The sequence below is a fragment of the Arachis ipaensis genome, chromosome B9 (genome assembly GCF_059453495.1).
Source record: "Arachis ipaensis isolate K30076 ecotype BB chromosome B9, ASM5945349v1, whole genome shotgun sequence".
Taxonomy (NCBI): domain Eukaryota; kingdom Viridiplantae; phylum Streptophyta; class Magnoliopsida; order Fabales; family Fabaceae; genus Arachis; species Arachis ipaensis.
Genome location: NC_142444.1, coordinates 145,210,238 through 145,230,710, shown reverse-complemented (window position 1 = coordinate 145,230,710; position 20,473 = coordinate 145,210,238). Strand labels below are relative to the sequence as shown.

The following is a 20,473-nucleotide window of genomic DNA, read 5'->3' as shown; positions in this document are numbered from 1 at the left end:
GATTTGATATATAATATGCCATAGTTGCCCTGACGCTAGGCGACGCGACCGCGTGGCCCATGCGGCCGCGTCGCAGTGACGAAAATCAGCGTGTTTGAATTCGCAACCAGTGAATTCTGGGCTGTTTCTGACCCAGTTTGAGGCCCAAAAAACACAGATTAGAGGCTATAAAGTGGGGGAATGCATCCATTCATAAACAAGTTTTCACATTCACAATTTTAGGAGTAGATGTAATTTTTTAGAGAGAGAGGTTCTCTCCTCTCTCTTAGGATTAGGATTTAGGACTTCTCTTAGTTTTAGGAGTGACTCTCAATCCCAGGTTCAATGTTCTTTTATTTCTTTTCTCAATTTTGTTTATGACTCTCTATGTTTAGATTGATTTTCTATTTAATATATCTTGAGGTATTTCAGACTTATGATTGCTCTCTTTAATTTATTAATGTTCTCGATTTATCCAAATTATTTTCATTCAAATAGAATTTCTTTCCTTTTGGCTTTGGTTAAATAATTGGTGACTCTTGAGTTATCAAACTCAGCAAGTGATTGAAATTGGCAGATTCTGATTGAACTAGGATTGCTCTAAAGCTAGTCTCTCCACAGGAGTTGACTAGGACTTGAGAATCAAGCTAATCAGTCCACTTAACTTTCCTTTGTTTAATAAAGGCTGACCAAGTGGGATTAAAACCCAATTCTCTTCACACCTGATAAGGATAACTAGGATAGAAATTCCAATTTCTCATACCTTGCCAAGAGATTTTATTATTATTATTTTATTTTACTTGTCATATAACATATTCCCTCCTTACTTCCAAAACCCCAATTTACAAACTCATAACCAATAATAAGAACATACATCCCTGCAATTCCTTGAGAAGACGACCCGAGGTTAAATACTCGGTTATCAATTTTAAAAGGGTGACAACCAAAACGTTTGTACGAAGGGATTTCTGTTGGTTTAGAGACTATATCTACAACGCGACTGTTTTTATGAAATTCTTTACTGGCAAAAATTCTAACGTCAAAATGGCGCCGTTGCCGGGGAATTGCAAACGTGTGCCTTATTATTGGTTATTGTAAATATTTTTTATAAAAATATTTTATCTTATTTTTCAAAAATTCAATTTTTTCAAAATATTTTCTTTTTGTTAGTTTTTATTTTTATTTTCTCCTACTACTATGAATTCTTACCCCTCTGGCTTCAAGTTTGATTCCAATGTTGTTGTTAGGAATGGAAACTATTATGAGAACATGCATCAAGGTTGGAAGAATCAAAGATGGGAGGAGCCACAAGGATTTAATCAACCCTCATGGCAACAACCACCTCCAATGGACTATCAACATCCATTCCGTGATGCATATCAAGGCAATGGCTATGGTGAGCGCTCTTTTGATTATCAACAACCATCACCATACGCCTATGAACCCCCTCCTCAACGTAACTTTGGACCACCAAACTCACAAGCCCCTTTCCACCATTCACCTCCATATGACCCTAACCCACATCCACCACACCAACCACCTTATGAGCCATATGAACCATATATAGAACCACCCCCATTCCAACACAACTACTCTCATGAACCACCACCTCAATATTCACCATCTTCATATCATTATCAAGATGAACCACCTTCCTATTATGAACCCTCTCTCCCAACCAATGAATCCTCATATCCACCCCAACCTCCAACGGATGACAGACTTCGTGTTATTCTTCAAAGGCAAGAAAGGATGAATAAGAGTGTGCAAAATTTTGCGGCCGCCTTCGGCGAGTTAGTGAATAAAATAGCTTCCCAATATCTGAACACTCAAGGAACTCCCATGGCTACATGTGGAGAATCAAAAGAAAAGCAAAGCATGAAGGAGATACTAGAAACTTCGGTGGACAATGAGGAACACGGCTTTGTATTGGAACAAGCAGAGGAAGCCATAATAGTTGCAGAGGAAGAAGTGGTTGAAGACTTAGGAGATGCGGAACCTCCATGGGAAATTCAAGTCATAAAGCTTCCTTCCAAGACGTTTGAAATTGATGCTGAGGAGGGTGTACAACCTCCAAGGCATATCACAGTTGAAGACTTGGAAGAGGTTGATAAAAAGATGGAGATTCAAGAAGAAGAAGCACAACCTCCCATGCCCTTGGAAAGCAATGAAGAGAAGATTGAATTGGAAGAAAGCTACCAAGAGGAAGAGGTTGAAATTGAAGAAGCTTGCAAAGAGGTGGTAATTATCAGAGAAGAGCACAAGGGAGTGGAGCTTGCAATTTCATTAAAAACACCTCCCCTTAAGTTACCATCATCCTTCACAACATTCAAGTGGGTAAAATTCATATCCTTCAGCTTTCTAATTCCACTTGAATATGGGCTACTGGAGACGGATGATCAACTTAGAGCTCTTTGTAACATTAAGAGTAAGAGGAAGATGGCCAGTGGTAAGAATTGTCCTGCAAGGTTCATTATGGTTGGAAGCTTTAAGTTTAAACGCAAAGGTTGGTGTAGAGCTCAATTGAATGGGTCTAGGAAGTTGTTTGGACGCTTCAGTGAGAATTCTAAAGCTAAACCACCCGAATGGAATCATGATAATCAACTTGAAGACGGGTGCAAAAGCAAGATTTGGGACCCCGGAATCCAGTCTAGAAATCAACACTCTTGGGGCCTTGTAACTTGCTTTAACTTACTTGAAGGCTTTCTGCGCCTAGTTTGGGACCCCGGAGGTTACTGGAATCACAAACATTGGTGGAGATTCCTGGATGAGTTCAAGCACAAGCCACCATAACAGGGAACTCACTAAATGTTCAACTTAAGGACTTTAACTAAAAGTGCTAGGTGGGAGACAACCCACCATGGTATGATCGTTTCTTTTTCAATTTTATTTCATGTTGTTTGTTTTATTTTATTTTAATTTTCATTGAACCTGGAAGTTTTCATAGCATTCACATTAAGCATTGCATTCTGCATATTGCATTAAAAAAAAAATCACGCGACGCGACCGCTTCATTGACGCGTCCGCGTCGCAATGAGATGGGAGAATAATAAATTGAACAAAGAGTCACGCGAGAGTGTGGCTGGAGGCGTGCCAATAGCACAAATCGTCCCACGCGACTGCGTCGCTGACGCGACCGCGTCATATGGGAATAATGGCCTCCCACGTGACCGCGTGACCAGGATTTCGACGTAATAATGGTGCACAGCCGAAAGTTGTGCTAGAGTGGTGCTGGACTGGCGCTGGACACGCAGTCCATCTCACGCGACCGCGTGCCCCACGCGGCCGCGTCACATCCTACTAAGTGGCCACTCGCGCGATCGCATGCCCCATGCGATCGCGTCACCCAATATTTGGAAATTAATGATTTTTGAACAGAGAGTTGTGCGAGAGCGAGGCTGCCCTCGCGCCAGTAGCATAAAACGGGTCACGCGACCGCGTGACCGACGCGACCGCGTCAATCAGTTTAAGCGCAAGCCGCGCGACCGCGTGCCCCACGCGATTGCGTCGCTTGCGCCGCACAGCTTATCCTAATTTGCCAAATATCTTATCTTTTCTTCCCCAATCCTAATTTTTCCTCCCTCCTTTCTTGCTTACTTCTTCTTCCCTTCTTTCCCTTCTCATTCTTCTTATCTTTTATTTTATTTTACTTAATTTATTTGCATACTTCATTCATTGCATCTTAATTTTGTGCATACTTTTGTTCTCTTTTCTAAATTCATTATTTTTCCTTTGGTGTTAAAATTTTCTTATTTAACTGTTGCATCTTCTCTTGAATTATTTTAGGTGCTTAGAGACTTGTTTTATTCTTATTAGATAATATTATTTATATCAATGCAAATATTTTATACCTGTATTACTTTTACATTGACATGAATTTATATTATCTCTCCTTACCCACACTCTTTTCCCTATTGTTGTAAATTTTTGCACTTTTGCTTTGTCATGTACTTCTACTGTTTTCTCACTTGCATGTTGTAGCTACCATGTAATTGAGACCCTTATTATCTGGCATCAACACCCATATTTTATTTATTTTCTATCTTTATTTTTGGGTTACTTTTCTTCCTTTTTCTCTTCTTTCAGACTGGCCACCGAAGACAAAAAAAAGGAGAAACTTCTAAAAGGGGAGACAAACAAGTCCATCTGCACATTCCTTGAAGAAAAGCATCAGTTGGAATAACCCCTCCACCTGCACATCTCAGCATGCACCGAGGACGGTGCAATCTTTAAGTGTGGGGAGGTCGATACCGATCTCCATGGGTTAGTATTTCCTTCTCAAACACCAATGTTTTATTTTCCTTGTTAGTTGTTGCATTTGCATGTTTGATTGCATATTTGTTTGTTTAATTTTATGCATACTTTACCACTTGGTTGAAGTAATATTTTCTTTTTCAAGAAACCTTTTAAGAGTATTTCACTAATTTGAATAAAATTTAATGTTACACTTGTTTGAAGAGATATTATACTGGAACATAGTTTAGAACTCGAGCACACAAAACCTATGAGATTTTTGAGCCTATTTGAATTGGTTGCATTTTATCAACCAAAAATTTTGTTTTAGTGTGTATTTTTCTCTCTAAAATTGTGATCTTTGTCTTGCTTAATTCTATATTTCCATGGTTTGATGTATACATGCACTTATATGATTGAGGCCTTTGTTTCACAGAGCTTACATACCCATATGGCCTTACCTTTTATTTTCCATTGCAAACCAACTTTGAGCCTATTTTACCCCTTTGTTCTTTACTTTAGCTCATCACTAACTCTAAGCAGAAAAATAATAATGTCCTTAATTTGAATCCTTGGTTAGCTTAGACTAGTGAGAGTGCTCATGAATTAAGTGTGGGGAAAAGTGGGATTGAAAACATTTGGTTTGAGAATTGAGTATGTTAGAATTTTCTGAAAATGTGAAAGAAATGTTTAGGACATGTTCATGCATTCAATAATTTAATCATATGCAAAAAATAAATAAATAAATAAATAAAAAATAAAATAAAATAAAAGAAAAGAAAAAAAATATATAATAAAAAAAAAGAGAAGAGCAAATAAATAAAAGGGGACAAAATGCCCCAAAGTTAAGTGTTGAAAGCAATGCATATGTACTGTACTTGAAATTTGAATGCATGAATATGTGGAAAACATAGTTAATGGACAGTTAGATTTTGTATTATGATTACATGGATTGTTTAAGTTAGGTAGAAAGTTTAAGTTAATTAAGGATTCAGATTTTAGTCCACTTGGCCAAATACAATCCTACCTTGACCCTAACCCCATTACAACCCTTAAAAGACCTCTTGATATATGTATCTGTGCATTAAATTTGTGTTGATTTAGATGAAGAGCAAGCCTTAGAAAGCAAGGTTAGTAGAGAATTGAGAGATCGAACCTTAAAAACCTGAGTGATTAGAGTGTATACACTACCAGTAAGGGTTCGATGCTCAATTCCTTGTTCCCTGCTTTCATAAGCTATTTTCTTCTTGCAAGTCTATTTGTGCTTCATTTTTATGATTTGAATTAGTGAAATCCAGTTCATATTTGTTCTTGAAAGATTTTTTTATTTTTAACCAAGTAGGTAGAAACATCTTAGCATGTAGTTGCATTCATATACATAGGTTGCATTTCATACATTCTACCATTCCTCTTCATTTCTTTATAGCTTCTCTTGAGCTTAGCATGAGGACATGCTATTGTTTAAGTGTGGGGAGGTTGATAAACCACTATTTTATGGTTTATTTTGTGCTCAATTGAGTGGATTTTATCAACTCTTTACCCACTTATTCATACTATTTGCATGAGTTTACATTCTCCTTCCTGATTATGTGCTTTGATTGAAAACATGCTTCTTTGGCCTTAAATTCCCTATGTTTAATCCTCTCTTATTACCATTAGATGTCTTGATATGTGTGTTAAGTGTTTTCAGAGATTACAGGGCAGGAATGGCTTGGAGGATGGAAAAGAAGCATGCAAAAGTGGAAGGAATACAAGAAGTTAGAGAAATTGCTAAGCTATCCAGCCTGACCTCTTCGCACTCAAATGGTTATAACTTTAGCTACGAAAGTCCAAACGACGCGGTTTCAGTTGCGTTGGAAAGCTAACGTCCGGGGCTTCGATTTGATATATAATATGCCATAGTTTCCCTAACGCTAGGCGACGCGACCGCGTGGCCCATGCGGCCGCATCGCAGTGACGAAAATCAGCGTGTTTGAATTTGCAACCAGCGAATTCTGGGCTGTTTTTGACCCAGTTTGCGGCCCAAAAAACACATATTAGAGGCTATAAAGTGGGGGAATGCATCCATTCATAAACAAGTTTTCACATTCACAATTTTAGGAGTAGATGTAGTTTTTTAGAGAGAGAGGTTCTCTCCTCTCTCTTAGGATTAGGATTTAGGACTTCTCTTAGTTTTAGGAGTGATTCTCAATCCCAGGTTCAATGTTCTTTTATTTCTTTTCTCAATTTTGTTTATGACTCTCTATGTTTAGATTGATTTTCTATTTAATATATCTTGAGGTATTTCAGACTTATGATTGCTCTCTTTAATTTATTAATGTTCTCGATTTATCCAAATTATTTTCATTCAAATAGAATTTCTTCCCTTTTGGCTTTGGTTAAATAATTGGTGACTCTTGAGTTATCAAACTCAGCAAGTGATTAAAATTGGCAGATTCTGATTGAACTAGGATTGCTCTAAAGCTAGTCTCTCCACAGGAGTTGATTAGGACTTGATAATCAAGCTAATCAGTCCACTTAACTTTCCTTTGTTTAATAAAGGCTGACCAAGTGGGATTAAAACCCAATTCTCTTCACACCTGATAAGAATAACTAGGATAGGAATTCCAATTTCTCATACCTTGCCAAGAGATTTTATTATTATTATTTTATTTTACTTGTCATATAACATATTCCCTCCTTACTTCCAAAACCCCAATTTACAAACTCATAACCAATAATAAGAACATACCTCCCAGCAATTCCTTGAGAAGACGACCCGAGGTTAAATACTCGGTTATCAATTTTAAAAGGGGTTTGTTACTTGTGACAACCAAAATGTTTGTACGAAGGAATTTCTGTCGGTTTAGAGACTATATCTACAACGCGACTGTTTTTATGAAATTCTTTACTGGCAAAAATCCTAACGTCAAGCGGCCTATTATGTGAGTTTAAATTAATCCTAAGTTTCAAATTTATTTGGCTTAAAGTCAATTATTTAATTGTTATCCTAATCACGATGTGTGTGACACAGGAGGATTACACGCAGAGGTTGGAGGCTGCGACCCAGCAATCTCAGCTGCCTAGTGGGAACGATGAAGCCGGCTCCGAGACCTCAATGGTAGATCCTGATAGGATTTGGCGCGAGACCACCTCTGAACCCACAATAATTGCCGCTTCGGGTTGGTTCGTTCTTTACCAGTGGCCTCTGCTCCTCCATGTTGGCGGCTTCCTCTGCCTCTGCCACCAGCCTTGCCGATCCCTAGAAAGTTGTTGACTTGAGGGAGGAGGTGCAGAAACTAACACAGGAGCTTCACCAGCAAGCGGAGTAGTCTGAGCAGAGGTACAACGACCTTCTTGCACGCGTGGGAGGAGCTGTGCCATCAGTTCGGACATGGCGGAGAAGATGGAGCAACTCGATCGGTTACGAGAGCAGATGGAGGAGTACAACTAGCAGATGCGTGCTGGAGGCAGCTTCACTGCTGGTTCCAATAGCAACGCTGCTGGTGGAGCACCGACGTTAGCGCCTACTCCACTACCTTAGCAGGGGGACCACCACGATGACGATGACGATTACCGGGATCTATAGGGATTTCATTTTTTTTTTGTCTACTTCATTGTATTCTACTTATGTGACATTTTATTGTATTCAGACCATTTATTTTTAATAAAATAATTTGTTAATTTTTGCTAAATTTAGATTTATGCTAACAATTTTGTTAACAAGAGTTTTAATTTGACTATAATTATGGCTTAACTGTGCCAAAAAAATAAAAAATAAAAAAAATATTTTTATAGGATTTACTGTCGGATGGCGCCTAAACACGTGAAATGGCGTCAAAGTTACCGTCGGATTTTAATCATCAACTCAGTCTCGACAAATTTATTGAAAAAATCGACGGAAAATTCGCCGGTGATTAGCATCGGACAAAAAAAATCCACCGATAAGTAGTTTTTCGGCGACATTTATATTGTTAACTTTAGGACGACGGTAACTTTATTACCAGTGGATTTATTTGATGAATCCGACGGTATTTAGCGCTTTTCTTGTAGTGCTTACAAATTTTTGCATTAAGTGTGGTTTAAGGCAAGGAGACCCCATGTCTTCTTACCTTTTTCTGATTTGGATAGAGCAGTTAGCTTGCTTAATTGCTCTTAAAGTTTCAAATGAAATTTGGTCTCTGGTAGCTGTTTCTCGAGGGGACCGTCTATCTCTTACCTTATGTTTGCTGATGACCTCCTCTTCTTTTGCAAGGCCACAAAGTTTCAAGTTGAATTGATTATGGATGTTCTCAACACTTTCTACAAGGCTTCCGGCATGAAAGTTAACCTCCACAAATCAAAGGTTCTCTGTTCAAAGAATATCTCATCTATTTGCAAGTGCATGTTTACTAGCATCTCTAATATCAAATTTACTAAGAATTTGAAAAAGTATCTTGAAGTTGATCTTAATCATTCTCATGGCTTTAGAAGAGGGGCATATGATGCTATTGAAATGATTCGAAGTAGACTTGCGAGTTAGAAAAGTCGGCTTTTGAATAAAACTAGTAGGATTTGTTTAATTAAATCTGTTATTACTTCTATTCGCATTTATCAGATGCAAATATCCCTCTTCCCTTCTTATGCTTGCGAGAAAATTAATTTTATAACTCGATAATTCTTATGGAAAGGTCAGAGCAATGGTAAGGAACTTCCTTTAGTTAAATGAAAAACTCTTAATTGCTCCCAAGAAAGCTGGTGGCCTTGGTTTAAGGGATGCTCACTATGTGAATTTGACTTTGTTAGGTAAGTTGGTCTGACAAGTTCTTTTCTGTAAGGATAAATTATGGGTCAAACTCCTTTCAAAAAAATACCTAAAGCGTTGTTATAGCTTGGATTTTAAGATTCCCAAAAATGCTTCTAACTATTGGCGTAGTATCGCTTTAGCGCTTAATTTTTTGAAGGATGGTTTTTCTTGGTGCATAGGCTCCCTTCATCAATCTGTTTGGCATGATTCCTGGAGTCCTCTTGGTTATATTGGATAACTTCTCCCTTATGTAGGGGTGGAAAAAGGCCAGGCGGCCTGCCAGGGACCTGCAGCCTGGCCTGTTTTAAAATAGGTACAGGCCCAGGCTCTTTTAAAAGCCTTAATACATTAATAGGCCAGGCGCAGGGTCACTAATTAGCCTTATAGGCCTATCAGGCCTGCCTGGGCCTGTTAAAATATAATTAAATATATAAATAATTATTTATTATTAATAAAATTATGAGATATTTTAAATTTATTATATTTTATTATAAATATTTGTGTATATTTTAAATATGTTAAAAGTTTAAAATTTTTTATAAATATTAAATATATGACATATTACATATAACTATTTTTATTAAAAAATAATTTTTTTAAATAATATTTTTATTTTTGTAAAAAAAAAAAATTATTAGACCTTTTAACAGGTTTCAGGCCAGGCCAGGCTAAATAACAGGCCAGACCTAGTATTTAGCTGCAGGCCAGGCTCAGGCCAATCAACTGTATGACAGGCCAGACCTGTTAAGAGCAAAACCTGGCCTCGTTTCCACCCCTACCCTTATGTCCACATTTCATATATTCATAGTAAGTTAGAGGATATTTGTTTTAATTTTATCTGACATTTGGATTCATTGGTCACTCCTCTTTCCCTAGATATTAAAAATTTCTTTCTTGGTTTGACTCCTCACATTTGGTGGTAACCCTGGATGGTGGTGGTATTCATCCTCCACCAAAACATACTGGACAAAAGAGGGATATATTTGGCTCTTGCAAAGGAGATATCATTGGGATACCCACATAAATTGGAACTGGTTGTGGCGCTAAAAATTCCAGAAAAGTTGAAGGTTCTTGTTTGGCTCTGCATCTAGGAAGCCTTGGGCACAACATCTTTCGATTTCGGCGCGGGATGGCGATGTCGGATCTCTGCCCTCGCTGCAATGGTCAGAAAGAGTCGGCTTTTCACTGCTTTTTGAGTGTTATCGAGCTAGAAACGTGTGGTCCATTCTGGGTGTGTCCTTGTTTGGCATTGGCAGATCTATGACTGGTTTAGTGAACCCTTTGGATATTTTTCGGCGCCGGATTGTGCTAGGTGATTTCACTTTCTTCGCTGGTATATGGTGGATTTCGCGTCATAGAAATCAGCAAATTTTTAATCGCGAAGAGGAGTGGTCTGATCATAAGATTGTCTTCTCTGCCAGGAGACTTGCTCAGGAGCTGGAAAATTTTAGCCGCTCAAACCGCCTCCTTCATGAACCTGAGGATAGTGTGGTTTGGTCTCCTCCTCCAAAAGATATGGTCAAAATAAATTGTGATGCTAACAATTTCCATGAGCACAATTTTGCGGGATTTGGTTGTCTTCTTCGGGATAAAAATGGAACTTGGAAAAAAGGTTGCTCAGGATGTCTCCCTAATTGGAAAATTTTCAGGTGTGAACTTTTTGCTCTTTGGAGGGATTTGGTTCTTACTTGGGAGTGTGGGTTCAAGTCGGTCATAATCGAAACTGACTCAATGGAGATCTAAGACTTCAATTTGATTCTGATCCGCCGACTAACACTGATGATGATCTAGTATTGAAAGTTAAAGAGTTGCTGGCTTTGAATTGGAAAGTTCATCTTCGCCTGGTAAGAAGGAAAGCAAATTTAGTTGCTGACCTGCTAGATAAAAAAGGGACTTGGGGATAGGATTGATTTGGTGGAGTGGCTGGAGCCTTGACATCAGGAGACGTTCTCCGTAGGGACTTAGTAGTGCCTATTTGATTCTTGTTTTGTATTTTCTTTTGGCTCCCGTGTTCTAGTTTCTTTCGAAGACACCAAAAAAAAAATTGAAACAAATTAAGGATTATACACAGAAATGGGTGCTTTTTCCTTATGAAGTTATGGCATGAGAAAAGGCTTAACATCCAAAGCAGCATATACAAATAGTTGATGGTCATTAATCTACCCTTTTGCTACACTGATTGCAATGAAAAAGATATTACATATCAGCAACCATTTTTGGCGCATCATCTCCGGATTTAGAGAGGGTTCCCTCAGTCCACCTCTTCAGCATTTCTAATGCAGCCTTTGGTTGGTCCATTGGAACCATATGACCCGCATCGTGCACCTGTTTGTTTTGTTACACATAATATCAAAGTTGATTGAATCAGCATTTGCATTTGTACATGTATTTCATATAGTATGTGAGATTGTCCTAGATAATTATTGAGAGTTTCACAACACAACTATCTCAGTGAGACATACCTTAAGGAAGCTTAAAGCTCCATGATTCTTCAATATTCCAGCTTCTGAGCCATCAACAGTGAAGGGAACTTCGGGCGAGTTTACAAATTCTTTCTGGCCAGACCATTCCATTGCATGAACCCACTTTGAATTACCTGCTCATTGAATTCATAAGACCGAGAGAAGTCCAATCAGTACAAGACATTGAAAAAATGTCTTAAAAAATGAAATATTACACTTCAGGACAGATTTAAAATGCGGTTACATATGGGCACACACCGAGCCAGTTGCAGATGAGATCATATTCTCCAGCATAAACAAGCAAATCAATTCCATCCTCAAGAAGAGTGGGAATTCCAACTTCAAGATTCCTCATCCAATCCACCAGCATAGCCTGATAAACTGTAGTACTGCAAGATACAAAATCAATATCCCCAACCCCAAGTGCATCTCGGACAGCTTTTAGGTTCAGGAACTTTTCCATGGGAGAAAAATCATAGCAAAGGTTCCCCTCACATTTCTTTCTAATGTCATAGTACTGCAGAAGCAACATAGAAAATAACTATAAAAAGTCTGTTCAAGACGGCCATATAAAATACATTTTAGGTTTATCAAGTAAACAATATAAAATACTTTTGAAATCTAAGCCATATTGAACAGGAAGCAACTGTGTTACCCACATTGATATCACCAACACGTGCCAAGATGGAACTGAATATTGTATTGCATACAAAATAGGAGGCTGTGCATGCGATTTTTCCATCAGTTCCTGAAAGGATTAAAACAAATATTAAGCAAAAAGGTAGTAGAAACAACTAAACAAGCCATAGGTTTACAATAAGATTGAGGGAATGAAATTGGTCTTTGAATCTTAAATGAAAAATCAAAGCTCTTATTATAGAATATCAATTTATAATATAAACAAAGTAAGATGATTTCGCTAAGATAGTTATAAAGTACTACCACAAATATTTATGTCTGAAGATTAAATGATTGCAGTATATAAATTATAATAATACAAACTTTTAAGAGACAAAATTATATAATTTACATAGGCTGTGGCTGTGCACATTTTATTGATTCATAGGACTACATAGCATGATCACAGAAAGTATTTCCCCACCACATGCTAATTATAAAAACAATGTAGTTTTATCGTTTTAAATTAAGTCTAAAAGCAATTTATATTCCATTAGACCCAAGCAAACCCTGACCTTTAACATATAAACATGAGAAGAAACAATGCTCCGTTAAAGAGGAGAATGGAAGTATGTCACATGTAAAATTACCACAAAGCTTTATTGCCAATTCGCAGGCTGGAACCATCACTTTATTTATACGATCATAGTCAGCCTGCCGAATTAAGCCCATGTCCAGTGCATAATCTGTGTAAGCTTTATACTGAATTCCAGGATCAGTAAGCCCATTGCCGATGGCAAATCCCTGTTTAACCACTTCAAATAAGATAAGCGATTCTTCTTACCGTTTGATAGTAATAATAGCTCATTATTTAATGTTACGAACCTTCAGGTTAATATGAGTTCCTTCTTTAGCTTTGTTTCCCTTGTGGACACGAGCTGCAAAAGCTGGAATATAATGCCCAGCATATGATTCACCTGTGATATAAAAGTTATTTTCTGCATACTCTGGATGTTCTGCAAAGAAGGCCTACAAGGAAAAGATTGTAAACATGCTCAGAATATGATTGGTGAACCAAAGCCAGAACAAGCCAGGTATTCATAAGTCATACAAATTCGGCAGCAACTTAGCAAATTTTTCTTTTTCTCAGAACAGAAACTATGTGACGCTAAAAGGAGTTCAGAAACACTACCACCGTCCCAGAACTAATGAAATGTATTCCCCACAACAGCTCAAGGAACTTTGCATTAATTAATACTTAAAGAGTAACCACAAGTACCTGTAAAAAGTCATACAGGTCATTGCTCACGCCATCTTCATCATGACGAATGTCACGACTATCACTGCTGTAACTAAACCCAGTCCCAGTTGGCTGGTCAACATACAAAAGGTTTGATACCTGCAAGGTTATCAAGCAAGCAATTAGTCAGGGTTCGATTCTCAAGCTAGTGATCACATGTACAGAACACCATAGATAGCAGTTGAAAGACAACAAACATCAAAACATGTGATACCTTGTCCCAACCATATTCATTCCACTCAAGGGACATGTTGTCAGCAATTTTGAAGGGACCATTTTCAAAAAACAGAGCCAGCTCACTACTGCAGCCAGGTCCACCAGTCAACCAAATCACCACAGGATCCTTCTTGTTGTTCCGTGATTCGAAGAAAAAGTAGAACATCCTGTGACATCCAAAATTGTCAAATAAACTAGCAGAAACATAGTAACGAATATTGTTTTAGCTATATCCTCTTAAAACAAATCATCCTCCTAACTTTTAAACAAGGAAAATATCTTTTCTTCGTTAATTTTATCTTCTATGGTCTCACATTATTAAGCACATTTACAAAATACAAAGCGTTCAATATTTTTATTATTTAGCAATTAGAAGGATTATTAGAAGAATACATTACAGAATATAGAATTCCACAATATGTGATCACTAGTTTTCAACATTTATTCTCTATACCCTGTTACCAGTGTATTCCATTAACAGAAACATGGAGAAGATTACGAATTTACATAAGCAGTAAATCTTCAATTTATGAGTTTTCCTTCTTCCTTTACTTCGATGTTCATTTAATCATTTGTTTAATTCATTCAAATAAGAGTGTGTTTCAAATTCTGAACACGTTCATATGCCCTTTTATATTGTTAATTCTTATTGTCTAAACCCCAAACATAACATAAGGCCAAACACAAAATAACAACGAATAAACTGGGCCCTAGGGATCATATGTCAGCATAAAAAACATAGGGTACAGTGAAGGAAAAACCAAATATAACATTAACTAAGTTAATCGCCAAAAAAAAAAGTTCAAATAAAATTACGTCGTAGACGATATATTGAAAATTGAAGAGGAAAGCGAAGTTTACTTTGCTGCATAAGAATGCTGAAGGGGGTAATAGCCAGCACGGTGGCCCAAATCGTCGACGGAGATCCCTCCTGACACAAAATTAGGGAACCTCAACGGCTTCTCGACGATCTTCGCATTTCTGTCCCTGTTAGGAGATTCTTTTTGAATGATGTTGGCATCTTCACGAGGGAAGAGGTTGAGATCTCTGATGAGCTTCTTGGCCTGATTGGAGGGGAAATTGGAGTCGCCAGCGAGGCGGAGATCGTCGGCGATGTTGGCGGCGGAGGGAGAGAGGAGCAGCAGAACGGCAGCGACTGCGAGGAGGAAGAGAGGGCGCGTGACGGTTACCATTTTTCAGAGAGAGAGAGACAGACAAGTGTGTGTGTGAGAGAAAACAGCGCGTTTGTGGGAAGCTGATTATAAAGGAAGAGTGTTGCTACGTTGCGTGGGAGTGAGGTTTTGTGAACCAGAGAGAGAGAGAGAGAGAAAGAGAGAGGATGGACTGTTAGTTACAGTTAAGAAGCATGTATGCCATCATCATTATCATCATCATGCATTCATGCACTGTGAAATTTTCATTGACATTCAGCCATTGACGTCCTTGAACATTATTCCCTCCGTAATGCATCAAAATATCAAATTATTCTAAAGTACTATTAGTTATAAAGAATTTACCGATTAATATTGATGCGTTTATATTCGTTTTTTGGATAATGTTAAAGATAGTTATTAGTTATTTTTGTTGATGTGATATTAAATCTGGTACACTTAATGATAAAGGTAGTTAATAGTGTATCAAAATTTAAATTTATATTCTTTTCACTAAAATATTGTATTTAATAAATTTTAAAAGGAAAAACATTACTAATAGAATATCGAATGACGAATATATAGTATAACTAAGCTATCATGGGGGGTTGCTTAAGAGAGAAGGAATTTTGTTTGCTTAACAAAATCGTATTAAGTTCCTTGTTTAAATTAAAAAAAATCATGATATTATTAATAAATCAGGATTAAACTCTGAAGTCTGAATATCTATCATAAGTATGAATATCATAATTTCTTTTACATTTTTATGCTAATTTCAATTTTCTTTTTAGGTATAGTGGATAGGTAAATAGAGTTAAGTTTCTAAAAAATAGATTGATGTACTAGTTTGTGAAACTATGAGAGGTTAAATAGTTTAGCATAAAATGCATGCAACACACTTGAAACGTGCAACTGCAAAAGTTAGCTAAAACTGATAATGAATTAATGATCATTAGTTTGCACGTTTAAGCTAATATAGTATGAGTCTTGCAAGCTTTATCTTCATCACCTTCCTTCCCTTGTACTTCATCTAAGAATTTAGATTCTTACTCACAAGGACAATAAAACTCTAGGTTAGAGCTTGATCAGGTTCGATGAGCACTTTAGCATGTCTTTTTCAATATGTCATTATTTTACTTTTCTATTTTATCAAAAGTTTATAATAATTAGTAGATATTTATATAGAAATATTTATATAAAAAAAAGATAAATAAATAAAAAGCAAAAGAAAAAGGTAGCATGTTTAAGAAGTATTGATTACAAAATGGATTTAATATCATCATGAACATGTTTTGTATGTTAGCTAATGGCTCATCAGACACAAATAAACTGAATAGATACATGATGTGAATATATATTTACTCATTTCCCATCATCAAACAATGGAATTGGTATTAGATCAATTGGGGAAAATAATAATAACCCATCAACCCTCAAGAGTGAAACTATAAAGATCCTCAAGAACTAGCTCCTTCCCTCTCTAAAACATATCATGATCATTGATCAGTAAGTGAAGTGAGAACACAGGTTAGAAAGGCTTTACACAGTTTCTTTTTCTGAGTCGCCAATCATTCATGTATCTAAGAAGTTGCCAACAATCTAGTCAAAGAAGCCTTCCTCATCAAGCCAAACATCAACCAAGAAATCTACCATCTCCTGCATGAGCGAGACAATTGAATCATTCCTTTGTATATATAGGTTGCTACTTGCTATTATCTAATCATATATATGGTTTCAATTCTACCACTATGCGTCGAAACAGTAAGATTGTAGCATCTCTTTCTTCAGTATATTTTCATTTACTGAAGCTTGGTGTCATTGTGTGGTTGTTATTGGTGGTGGCAATGGTTGGCCGGAGGACGAGAGAGCGATTCGGAGGATGAGAAGCAAATCGGCAAATTTGGAAAAGGGTTATACTAGGTAACCAATGATTTTCTTGAACAACATGAACAATGGATTCTAAAATTAGTCCAATTCAAGTAAAACACACTACATTTCCAAATTACTCACCTAAATCTTAATATTAGAATAACCATCCGTACACATAGTGAATTGAACATCCGATATATCCATTGTTCATGTTGTTTAATATTTTCATTGTTTACCTATACTTTTCCTTTGGAAAAATAAATGTGTCAAATTTTAACAAAATCGAAACTCGGGGCAAACGTTGGGGACATTTAGTATACTTTTCCCTAGTCATTTTGACATCCATATGAATGCATAGGTACACATTTTCAATTTTTCATGCTTTGCCTAGATTCATACCGGTAAGGGTATCGGCTCTGAAAAAGGTTCGTTAGTGGAAAGCAGCTCTTCGTATGATGTTGACCAACTGCAATGAAGATATTTAAAATAACTCAACAGTTGTCTCAATAAGCTACACCAAAGTAATATGTTAGCTAAAAACCATTAGCATATGAAACTCTTCAAAAGCTTTTGATCATATCTATGATAAGAATGGTTGATCCAATTGTTAACACAAAAGAAAAAAGGAATTGGCTATAAGGTATACCTAATAACGGGTTCCTTAGCTATTCTTGGTTGATTTTGAGACTTATCACCAATCCACTTCCTTCTATTCTCATGCCAAGCAATTGCAGCTGCATAATATATCAATCAACAGTAGGTTTTAAGTAAAAATTTAGAGGAATTAAATATAAACATAAATAAAATCATTGGTGAAAGGTTCAGAAAATTGAAATTGGAAAAAGAAAACAGAAAATTATGACAAGGCTACTACTATTTCTTTTCTTGTTTCTTCCCTCTAACTATTTCTCAATGAGTTAGGTATTTGAACAATATTCTATCTGATTTACATAATGTTCGGGAGGAACACGGAGGGACTTACACTAATCGAGCCCACTTAATCCAGCCGTAACTGACGTGGGACTCACACTTGAAATCCAATACCTAAAGGGAAAATAACCAATTAAGTTCAATATTGTTCTAATTGCAATGACAAACTTACCATGATTAATGAAAGTGGAAGATTGCTTCCCATTGGAATGAGAACTTAAGCTGGCCTTATCACCGGATCTTTTTGCTTCATCTGCAGATTTAGAATGCTTCAAGATTTGTTTCCCATTGGAATGGGAACTTTCAATGCAGACCTCCATCACATCCGAAGGGAACGACCATTCCCCACAATAATTATACAATAAATACACTAATAACTGCTTCCTTGTAAAGACTATAAGTACCTCCAAGTTTCCTTACAGTTATTGCCGTGTGAATGTCAGAGGATCTGGAAAATACTTTCGCACATTTACTGCTTCTGCATGAAAACAGAAATGTACTTTGTATTTGTTCACAACAATAAACTAGGAATAAAGCATCAATAGTAAAGTAAAATGAACAATTAATTCACCAACTATTCTCACCAACATTCATTCAAATGTCGGCAAATGAGAGATGTGATATCATTTATCTAAAGATTATGATCTCAAACTTTAGTATTATCGAATATGTCGGTGACACAACCTGTATATGACAAGTTTTTAACAAGTTAACATGGACAAGACCTCACCATGTACCTACTATGTGTTCAAGTTCGGGACCTTGCAAGCTCAAACTTTTGGCTTAACAAATGCATATTGTCATTCAATTCCAGTTAGTTCAAATAAAGGGATGCCAACTTCTACACTAAGAGAAGAGAATTATATTGAAGCTACCTCTTACATCTTCTAAACTGCATCTGATAAATGTAAAAAAGTAAAAAACCTTATACATACTTGTCCAAACAGAGTTCATTTTCAACTAGAATTAAGCGTTCCCATGAGAAATCCTTGTTGCTAAAGCAATCAAACCAATCTGGATCTAACAATCGAAGATGTCCTATTAATCTAAATCCTAGAAAAAGTACTATTCCTAACTGAAAAACTGTTGACCATAAATGAATTAATGAAATCGCATCCATTGATCGATATTTCAATACAAGAAATATAAATGATAAACATGGGACTTCTCAACCTGCTTCTCTTCCAGATCTGAGAGAAACTCACTGAGATGAACACATAAACATTACTCATTAATAACCTAAATCTTACTCACTTGAACTAACTACTCAACATTGTTTATATATATAAAGAGAAAAGAATTTAAACCTATCAAAAACCCTTGTTCGGGCTAATATCTCCTGCTGATAAATCAATATTCACATCATTACAGTACTACACAGTTCAATAATTGTGTTGGTTTTCAAACTTATAATCAAAGATAACACAGCTTCATCAAGAATACAATAAAAACTAACGGGCACGAACATAAGAACATAAAAACATAGCACAAATGAGAATCCCAATAATTCCAAGTAAGAGACAAAACAAAAACAAAACATATTAACATTTCCTCATCACTGAACAATGCATCCAGCAAAACAAGTGCAAAATCACAAACCCAATTGAGATCTGAACCCAAATAGAAAATACTACCAAGTTCAAACCAAAAAATTCGCAATTTTCTCTGATATCTACATTAAAATAAATAAATAAAGACAAAGAATTAAAAAGGATTTAAGCAATACCCTTATCGTGCTTTAGCTCATGGTAGCTGGAGATAGCTGAAAAAAGAGATCAACCGAAGGAGCAAACGTAGCAGAGAACTCAAAGTTACGATTTTGGAAAATGGGTATGAATTAAAACAAGCATTCACCTTCAAGAACTAACAAAAGGTGTCATTTTCTCTCCTCTCTTCTGTTTCCCTTTTTTTTTTTCGAAATTTCTTGGGGTTTTTGTTTTGGACATGTGTGTCTGTGGCGAGTCGCTACTTTGTCTTAGAAACAGACCAAAAACAAAAAATATTATAAATAAAAAAAATATATGATTTTTCTTTGTTTTTCTTTCCTTTTTTGAAATTTGAATAATTTTTTTATACTGTATTATTAATTTCCCTGTGAAATTTTGTTGGAAATTTCTTATAACTATATTATGGAAATAATTTTTCAAATTAATTATTGTGAGGATAAAATATTTTAATTTAATTGGATAAATTAGAATCATTTTAGAGTTTGGTATTTGGATTTGGTTTTTATGATTGTTGTTATTGGGTGTAACTTGTCAACTGTGTGATGTTACTTTGACTAGAATACCCGCCACCAACCAAACTTCAATAGAGCAACTTGGATAAGGTTACAAAGTAAACTCAAGGGCCTTTTGGTCCTTTTGTGGTCCAAATGAAGCAACAGATTCAACTTCCAACTTGTAAGAACCACATATTTTGTTTCCTTCTCCTACTTGTATTACTAATAAATATCACTTTTTCTTTCCTTTTCTTTTTCTTCTGAAGTGGATATACAAGGGATTTGATTATTTTATGTTTTAAAAAATATATTTTAAGAGTATAATAATAAATTTTCATAAAACTTTTATATATTTAATGTATTAAAATGTAAAAAAAAGAAATCTTTTCAATAACTTTTAATTAAATAATTTTTTTATGATCTTCTTAAAATATAATTTTAGAACACAAAATTAGCAAGATTTATAAATTAATTAGATATGTGTCACTATTTATACATTGAGAACGATTTAATTATTTTAATTTAAAAATGGATAATATGCATGCAACCAATATGCGAGAAACATTACAATTTTTTTATTCAGTTAGTAAGCATGCATGCTTCAATTTCATATAATAATTTATAAAAAATAAAAGGAAATGCCAAAAAAAAAAAAGAGGAAATAAAATCACATGATAAAAACAAGTCAAGCTAACCATGAAATTTAACAAGTCATGCTATTTGAGTTGG

At 36.0% G+C, this 20,473-nt stretch overlaps 2 protein-coding genes across 2 annotated transcripts; both read right to left on the bottom strand.

The window, feature by feature from the left end:
* Positions 1–11,038: 11,038 nt before the first annotated feature.
* SCPL49 (SERINE CARBOXYPEPTIDASE-LIKE 49) lies at positions 11,039–15,052 on the bottom strand. The gene is made up of 9 exons (XM_016320345.3): positions 14,435–15,052; positions 13,572–13,740; positions 13,337–13,456; positions 12,943–13,086; positions 12,708–12,861; positions 12,099–12,187; positions 11,698–11,956; positions 11,440–11,573; positions 11,039–11,302 (listed from the first exon to the last, which is right to left on the bottom strand). The coding sequence occupies exons 1-9, from the start codon at positions 14,764–14,766 to the stop codon at positions 11,174–11,176; spliced, it is 1,530 nt and encodes a 509-aa protein (XP_016175831.1). The 5' UTR covers positions 14,767–15,052; the 3' UTR covers positions 11,039–11,173.
* Positions 15,053–15,966: 914 nt separating this feature from the next.
* On the bottom strand, positions 15,967–17,989 carry LOC107619246 (uncharacterized). The gene is made up of 4 exons (XM_088498560.1): positions 17,696–17,989; positions 17,240–17,327; positions 16,993–17,059; positions 15,967–16,380 (listed from the first exon to the last, which is right to left on the bottom strand). The coding sequence occupies exons 1-4, from the start codon at positions 17,841–17,843 to the stop codon at positions 16,324–16,326; spliced, it is 360 nt and encodes a 119-aa protein (XP_088354686.1). The 5' UTR covers positions 17,844–17,989; the 3' UTR covers positions 15,967–16,323.
* Between the last annotated feature and the right edge of the window lie 2,484 nt (positions 17,990–20,473).

What these genes read in the sequence shown, in the direction of transcription:
- SCPL49 (XM_016320345.3), bottom strand. Translation starts at nt 14,766, where the DNA reads ATGGTAACCGTCACGCGCCCTCTCTTCCTCCTCGCAGTCGCTGCCGTT. An exon ending in CAGCATTCTTATGCAGCAAA is followed by an intron (nt 13,741 to 14,434) that starts GTAAACTTCGCT and finishes TGGATGTCACAG; the next exon opens with GATGTTCTACTTTTTCTTCG. An exon ending in TCTCATCTGCAACTGGCTCG is followed by an intron (nt 11,574 to 11,697) that starts GTGTGTGCCCAT and finishes TTCAATGAGCAG; the next exon opens with GTAATTCAAAGTGGGTTCAT.
- LOC107619246 (XM_088498560.1), bottom strand. Translation starts at nt 17,843, where the DNA reads ATGGAGGTCTGCATTGAAAGTTCCCATTCCAATGGGAAACAAATCTTG. An exon ending in GCTAAGGAACCCGTTATTAG is followed by an intron (nt 17,060 to 17,239) that starts GTATACCTTATA and finishes TCTTCATTGCAG; the next exon opens with TTGGTCAACATCATACGAAG. An exon ending in CAGAGCCGATACCCTTACCG is followed by an intron (nt 16,381 to 16,992) that starts GTATGAATCTAG and finishes TCGCTCATGCAG; the next exon opens with GAGATGGTAGATTTCTTGGT.